General features: G+C 29.1%; 2 protein-coding genes across 2 annotated transcripts; one reads left to right on the top strand and one right to left on the bottom strand.

Moving 5' to 3' along the window:
- Window positions 1-724: 724 nt before the first annotated feature.
- Window positions 725-8,279, bottom strand: LOC119664340 (dynein heavy chain 3, axonemal-like; the record flags this gene model as incomplete). Its single annotated transcript, XM_038073850.1, has 8 exons — window positions 8,182-8,279; window positions 7,516-7,620; window positions 7,206-7,376; window positions 6,852-6,999; window positions 6,689-6,787; window positions 6,043-6,157; window positions 5,193-5,361; window positions 725-918 (listed from the first exon to the last, which is right to left on the bottom strand). Coding segments are annotated over exons 2-8 (944 nt in total), but the record flags the coding sequence as incomplete, so codon positions are not given.
- Window positions 4,096-5,079, top strand: LOC119664339. The gene has a single exon (XM_038073849.1). It carries the CDS (start codon window positions 4,096-4,098, stop codon window positions 5,077-5,079), a length of 984 nt encoding a protein of 327 aa, XP_037929777.1.
- Window positions 8,280-8,286: the final 7 nt, after the last annotated feature.

Genomic DNA, 8,286 nt, shown 5'->3' with positions numbered 1-8,286 from the left:
AATATTCGTTTCAGAAATCTCAAATAACCCAATAACAACAATAATTTTGCTGGGAATTGCAAATGCGACCAAAGTCTAAGGCATACTCCATGGTTAGAACGCAGTAAAACGCAACCAAATACACTACAGTTCGATAAATGAATGAAAGGGTACAGAAAAATATGCGAAGACCATGAGATACAAAACTTAAATGACTGTAAACGGAAATATATACTGGAAAAATGTATATAAGATCATTGTTTTGTATAGACATGAATATGAAAAAATATGTATTTTAATGTGCCACACATAGCTTGTATCTAAAAATGCGTTAGTGATAAATGCGTTTGTGATAACTTTTGTCAAAAAGAAGAAGAGTGTAGCTAAAAAGCATAAAAAAGTAAGATTTATTTACAAAAAATATGAAAACATCTAGAAAAATTCCTGTCTTTAACTAAGAAAAAAAATTTTTTTATTAACTAAACTACAAAGACATGTATTTGTGATTTGTATATTGAAGTTTGTCGTTTCAAGAATTTTAAAAGAAAAAGTGTTAATTAAATAGTTTATCTTATCTTGGTTTGCTAACAAAAAACAGGAATTTTAAAAAATTTCATAAATTCATTAGAATTTACTAGTTTTTCTTAGTTTTAACAAATCGTATTCATAAAGGAAATTAATATGCATCCTCGCACAAATAACATCCTATTTACATACATTCTATACATACACATATAGTACTTACCCTGGATTCATGGTTATGAATATGGAACAAGTTGGATCCAAACGCAACATTGTATCTTCAAAGAAGAATTTCACAACTTTTCTTCCGATCGCCCGTTGTATGGTTAAAATTTGCTGCGCTACTACAGACAATACTTCCAATTCGATTCGATTGAATTCATCGAAGCATGCCCAAGCGCCAGATTGTGCCAATCCCTTCAAAAGTGAATAAATAAAAAGGCATAAATAAATGAATAAAGAATATGAAAAATAAAAGGAATTTTCAAACGAAAGGAAAATAAATTTCAAAACCGAACAATATGGTCGAATGTAGTTGCTTACATGATATTTAATTTATGAGAATCTACAAGCGAATTGCATCTGGATGCTCTTTTATAACATTTATACTACGAGAAGTTAAAAAACTTAAAAAAAATTTAAAGATTGCATTTGATATTTTTTCCACAACAATGCCTATACCTATGGCACACTATAATAGGTTTAAAAAAAATTTGTATCAATATTAATTTTAATTTTTTTAAACGCAATATACGTTCATTTCATTTTTATTAAATGATTATTAATTTATTGATATGAGCAGTTCCATGAACAATAATATTAATAAATATGGATTTTATTTGATTGTTTTCCATATCAAGAAACAATAATAAAGATAGTACCATTTATTATCTATACTAAATTCAAGTTTAATAATTAAAATAATAATAAAAAAAGTTGAATTATTAGAAGTTATTTACTTTATTTTCATATATTTAATAAATATTTTTATTTTGTTTATTTATTAATAAACTATTTATTTTTGTAAATATACTTCTTAAAAATAGCTAAAAAGCAAGCGGTTTATGTTTAGGCGCAGGTAGGTTGAAATTTTTTGGATCAAATTATTGTTATAATAATAAAGTGAGTAAATAAATTTATATTTAATTACGATAGACATATACATGATAATAGTAACATATTAAATGAGAAATTTATCGCGATTTATTAACACACTATTTATTAATATGTAAATTTCAATAAATTATTTTAATCGAAAATCTAATAGCAAATAATTAAATAAAAGACCACATTGCAGTTGAGGGAAATTAATTTTCTAAATTAAAATCAATTCTGTGTTTGAACAAAAAGTGCTTCGTCCATTTTTCGGTTAACATAATTGACAGTAGCTTATTAAAACCAATTAAGAATTTTTTCAGCATGTTTTTTTTCTTTTGCTTACCAATGTTACCAAGAATTTCATCTCTGCACATTAATGCTCTAAAAAATTTGATCCGAGCACTTGAATTATGACGAACGCAGGGGATTATGCTTAGAGGTCATAAATCAACACTGCCAGTATTTTTCAGGCGGATATGATCGTTATTAGGGAAGCTATAGCTCGCTCTAACTTAAATCTTGGACGGTTTGTGAGGCATTTTCATTGAGGTGTCGAAACATCTTTATATTTCTGTTCTTTGGGTTCCCGGTCATAAGGATTGACGAAGTACCTTATGTACTTATCCGGAATATTTAAAATATCTGGATATATCGCCGGTCTCTTACAAACAGTTATTGGAATCTTCCTGTAATCTTCCTGTTTTATTAGGAAAAAATCTTTTCGAGACAATCCGGAAAAATCGTGGTAGATTTGTTGATGAGGCACTGCCGTTTAGACAACCAATCTAGATGATTAAATATCCCATTGAATAATTCCTATCGTAGTTGTAGAAAATGAAAAAAGTGCGTCTTATCTACTTTATTACTATGCTCTCTGTGAACAGTATTTAAAGTTTTAACAGAGTTTTAATTGAATCTCTAGGACCGCTAGTAAAATCTAAGCTAACTTGAATTTCACCCATTCAATTCACACAAGAATTGAAGACAAGTCGAGATTCCTCTCAAGTCCAAATTCCGATAATTAGGTAACTTTTGCCATCTCCGTGTTCTTACCAATAAACACATTTTCTAATGGAAAGGTTTTTAAAAATTACTTTATTTGGAGCGAGAAAAATTCACTCCAATAAGCCGGACAGTCATAAAGAATGTGGCTTGACCAAAAACTCAATTCCAATCATAGAACATACTTTGTCACCTCAAACAGACTAACATCTTTCTGAGGTATCTGTTACAGGAAACTCGTCAACAATCTCTGGTTTGTCCTGAGGAGGGGTGTCTCTCATTATACAAATGGACAAACCAATTTTGTTACATTTCAAAACTTAAGACGATTAAGTTTTTTTATTAAACAACAAAGAATCCTCTGTTTAGCATTAACCGAACTCATTAATTAGGTGTTTTATAAAATTCGATTTATTTTTCCAATTGTATTCGAAATATGTATATTTCACTTTCAATATTTTATCATAATGAAAGTAATTAAAATAATATTTAGGTCTTTAATTTGAATAAAAATGTTTTGGATTACATATCTTTTTGTGAGCCGCATTTACTGTAATTCTAATTATTAAAGTATTATTATATTTATATTTCTCTTAATTATGAAGGTCCTTCTTATAAGATCGTTCAATATTTGTAAGCAATTTGCATAAATTACAATTATAAAAACACATAGAACAACTAAAATATTAAATATTAATATTATGCAAAATTTGCCACGCGTTGATAGTAAATGTGACAGCTCCCACTTAAAATTCAAACTCTTACAAATTTATTGGCACAAAATTTAAATAAAAACTGCAAAAATAAAATTTTTTTTTATAAAATATCAAATTTATTGGTTAATGACCCCAGTTTTTGGCAATGTAATATGCTGGAGTTACCATAAGTTGGTAAAAGTAAACGATGTTGTTGATAGAATCTATCATCTCCAAAGAGAGCATGATAACATGATTTTCTCTTGAAAAAAATAAACAAAAGTTAAAAATAAAAATCTAAACAAAAGTTAGAAACAAAATCTAAACTAATTTTTAAGACTGAACTAAAGTTAATTAATATTAATGGTGAAATGGCCAATCAATTTTTACTATCAAGTTCTGAAATCTTTGAAGTATTGAAGCTACTCAATTAACTCGTTAACTAACCATTCATAGTAGAAATACAATATATATTGAAAAATAAAACAAAGTCTGATAAAGACATGAAAAAAGAATAAGTATGAACTTGTCTTTTCATTAATGAGAATATGGGTAAGACAAAATCGTTCTCACCCGAACTCCACAAAAATTTACTATAAATAAAAAATTAATATGAAGAGAATTTATTCTGAACTTGTTGTTTCTGAAGTTAAGTTGTGTTAGGTTGCTAACAAATCGAGAAGAAAAATGGTTGGTTTTAATAAATAATCACATTATTTTTACAATAATTTGTTTTTTAATTAAAGTAATAATTAATTTGTTTTCTATTAAACTGCAGAAATTTCTTATAGCAGCATTAATGTGCTTAGCTGTAGCAACGGCTTTTGCCATTGATACACCATCAAATGAATATCTACCACCAGTTGCAGTTGCTCCTGTTGAGGAAGCACAAATAGTGTTAGAACCACAAGAATCAGCTGCACTTGCTGATGATGGATATCGTTATAAGGTTGTACGTCGCGTAAAATATCGTCAACGTCGCGATGTCAATGAGTTACCTTCCAATGAATATCTACCACCAGTTGCAAGTGCACCTCTTGAGGAAGCACAAATTGTGGTAGAACCACAAGAATCAGCTGCACTTGCTGATGATGGATATCGTTATAAGGTTGTACGTCGAGTAAAATATCGTCAACGTCGCGATGTCAATGAGTTACCTTCCAATGAATATCTACCACCAGTTGTAAGTGCACCTCTTGAGGAAGCACAAATTGTGGTAGAACCACAAGAATCAGCTGCACTTGCTGTTGATGGATATCGTTATAAGGTTGTACGTCGAGTAAAATATCGTCAACGTCGTGATGTCAATGAGCTACCATCCAATGAATATCTACCACCAGTTGCAAGTGCACCTCTTAAGGAAGCACAAATTGTGGTAGAACCACAAGAATCAGCTGCACTTGCTGATGATGGCTATCGTTATAAGGTTGTACGTCGAGTAAAATATCGTCAACGTCGTGATGTCAATGAGTTACCTTCCAATGAATATCTACCACCAGTTGCAAGTGCACCTCTTGAGGAAGCACAAATTGTGGTAGAACCACAAGAATCAGCTGCACTTGCTGATGATGGATATCGCTATAAGGTAGTACGTCGAGTAAAATATCGTCAACGTCGTGATGTCAATGAGTTACCTTCCAATGAGTATCTACCACCAGTTGCTAGTGCACCTCTGGAGGAAGCACAAATTGTGGTAGAACCACAAGAATCAGCTGCACTTGCTGATGATGGATATCGCTATAAGGTAGTGCGCCGCTTAAAATATCGTCAAAGACGAGTTTAAATAAGTATTAAAATATTTAAAACATTCAAAACAAAACGTACTGACGCTTATAATATGACAAATATATAAAATATTATCAAGTATAAAACCATTGGTTTTTTATTTTCAATTACCTTAAAGAACTTTCCTAAAGCCTTGTAGTCTAAGCCATCGGAACAGTTGAAAACTACGCATTTCTTAGCGACGGCTTTGGCTAAATCTTTGCATGTTTCGGTTTTACCAGTGCCAGCTGGACCCTCTGGTGCACCTCCTAAACATAGTTTTAGCGCACCCATCAAAGTTCTATAAAGAAAAAAATTTTTAATTCAAAATAAACAAAAATAATAGAAAAGCATCTGTAACAAATGAAATCACAATAAAACGGAGCAAGTAAATTGGCAAAAAGGTATAATTCCGCTCAAAGCCTAAAAGTAAGCATTTATAGTGTGGACGTCATTTTAATTTTTTTTCTCTTGTGCAAATATATTTGTATTTTTTTAAAATTTGAAAACAAAAAATATATGACATTTGTTCTTTTTTCCGTTTTATTTTTGCCAACATTTTTCGGTTTCAGTTTCCTTTTACACGAACTCATACTTGTATCCTGTGCATTGCACATTTCGTGCCTTGAGTGTTTGTGCAATGTCAGACATTGATTTATTTGTTTAATAATAAAAAAGAAAAGTATTATCTGAAAAGCCATTAAAAAGGTTTCCATTTTTGTAGGTTTTTATGTGTTGTATTTTTCGGTTTTAACTATATTCGGCAGATTTATGCCGAATATGTCTATAAACATGCATTTCTGAAAATTCAATTTTAATGGATTTAATTCTGCTTGTTTATTTTGTAGGAAAGGCGTGATGTAGGTAAATTCCAAACACTTACCATAAAATTTTTTATTTTAAGCATTACGACTATTTACGTAGGTGTTGTTCCGATTTAAAATATTAAAATATCATATATTTTTATTTGTTCAATATTTACCTATAACAACGATCGGTCAATGGAGTAACAACCAAACGCGGTAAATTGCCAAGGTATTCCAAACCATATTTAACATCTGTTACAACCATACTGACACAGACGTATTCTTCTTTTTCTATGTTAAAAAAAAAACGCATCAAAACATTTAATAATTTCAAAAGATATATATGAAGTGTTATATATAATATTATACATATAGTAAAGCTTAGAAAAATTATTATGGTCAATTTAAATTGGAAAAATATATTAAGAGGTAATTGTTTAAATTTGATTATATATTGCAAAAGAGAGCTTATGCTGTAATTAGCAAATTAAAATTAGTAATTTATTAAATAAGTTACTCTAAAATGTTTAAAATCAGTGAGCGAAAACAAACAGTAAAGTACAAAACATAGTGTAGTTTTGTATATTTGTTAAAAACTCTAAACGAAGAGTATGCTATAAAAAGTACATTATAAAATGTTCGCGTTGTGTTCTTTTCCTCGAAGTTAGTGATCTTTTTAACGATCTTTTCCCGAAAGTAGTGTATATTTAGTGTTCTTTTAGTCTCTATCGAACAAAACGATTTGGATATGTATTGTTACAATAAAAACAATATATAATCATTATATTGTGTTATTATATCAAGTTAACTAAAGTTACATACTCTCATTTTCATGCCAATAATATCGGAGCTGAGATATCCAATCAAATTCATGTATTGATAATACATTTAAGTCACTGATGGCCTTTACAACATCTCGAGCTAAAAACATGTAAGATTTGATTGAATTGGTTTAATGCATATAAGTTCTTTTGTATATACACACCATGTACATCTAGAACAATAAGAGCCTCAACAGTTATACGAAGTCCACTCTTTAAATCTAAACGCACTAATCGTACGAGATCACCAATTTGTGCAGTACTTTTTACAACATATGCTGGTAGTGACTTCTTTTCTATGGCTTCCTCTACCTGTCAAAATAAAAAAAAAATGTAGATAGTTTATATCGCAGAAAATTTATCTAAAATATTAAAGCGTTTTGCATTTCCAAATTTAGCTTGTTAAAAAAGGTTTGAAATATTTCTTTTAAAAATGTACTGATAGTTGTGAAATACAAATCAAAGCTTAGAATCTTAGGATATTTACATATTTTTATATATTATACACGAGTATTTACCTCGTAAGTCCAAGCCATACATGATATGCCTTGTACAACTTGTCCAGGCCATGATGTCACCCATCCAACACGATCACCTTGATAATAATCTTCCCAAGCTTTCTTTAATTGATTAAGAACACTGTCCAACATAGCACCTTCGACTTCTTTTAACCACATTTCCACTAAACCCTACGCTTATAAATAATAAAATATTATTAATAATATGTATATAAATATACACATACATATAAATATAATATATAATATTACCTTTAATTTTTATTGAGTAAATTATAAAGTAATAAATTTTTGGAACAATTTTACTTACATTAGCAAGAGCTGGATTAATTTTACGCACTAGTGAAACACGTTCCATTTCTTCGGAAACCAGTTCAGTGATTATACCATTCTCATCGAATGTAAGAGTAGCAATCTATATATAAACAATTCAAAAAGCTTGTAACTTAAAGCTTGTTTTAAAAAATTATTTACTATTTTTTAAACACTTTTTATTTCGGTACATTACTTCCTATAATATGATTTACTATAATATGATTTTCATAAAGGTTTTTTTAAAATAATAAAATACTAATAATATATCTCGCTTAAGAGGTAAGAAGTAAGAAAACGGATAATAGAAAAATTAGTTGATAAAATAATTTGTTAAATAATTTGTTTTTGTTGATGTACAAAAGACAAAAAAATTTTTTTTAAAATTATTTCGAATAAATAAGATTTTTAGCAAAAATGTCAGAAGTATTAAAAAACAACGTTTTTGAATTACTATAATTTTTAACTCTATTTGCGTACAAAAATATGTTAACCATTGAGTTAACTTTAGCTGCTTCAATTAACTAAATCGATCATATTAAATGGTTTTCCTTCGCCCAAACAAATTTGTTAGTTTCTTAGGCCAAAAATCCACTTCTCAAAATATATGCATTTAAAACGATTTTACATTTCTTACAATATTTTATAAAATTTGTTTACTTACTCCTTCGAAACATTTCTTCAAATGTGGTTGTACACGTTGTGGATCTTTTGTCTCCGATAAAATTTCCAGTAATTCATCATTAGACAAGAAAAAGAATCTTGCAAA

This window comes from Teleopsis dalmanni, unplaced genomic scaffold, assembly GCF_002237135.1.
Source record: "Teleopsis dalmanni isolate 2A unplaced genomic scaffold, ASM223713v2 unscaffolded_contig_1789, whole genome shotgun sequence".
Classification (NCBI taxonomy): domain Eukaryota; kingdom Metazoa; phylum Arthropoda; class Insecta; order Diptera; family Diopsidae; genus Teleopsis; species Teleopsis dalmanni.
The sequence above is the reverse complement of the archived record's forward strand: the minus strand, read 5'-3'. Positions and strand labels throughout refer to the sequence as shown.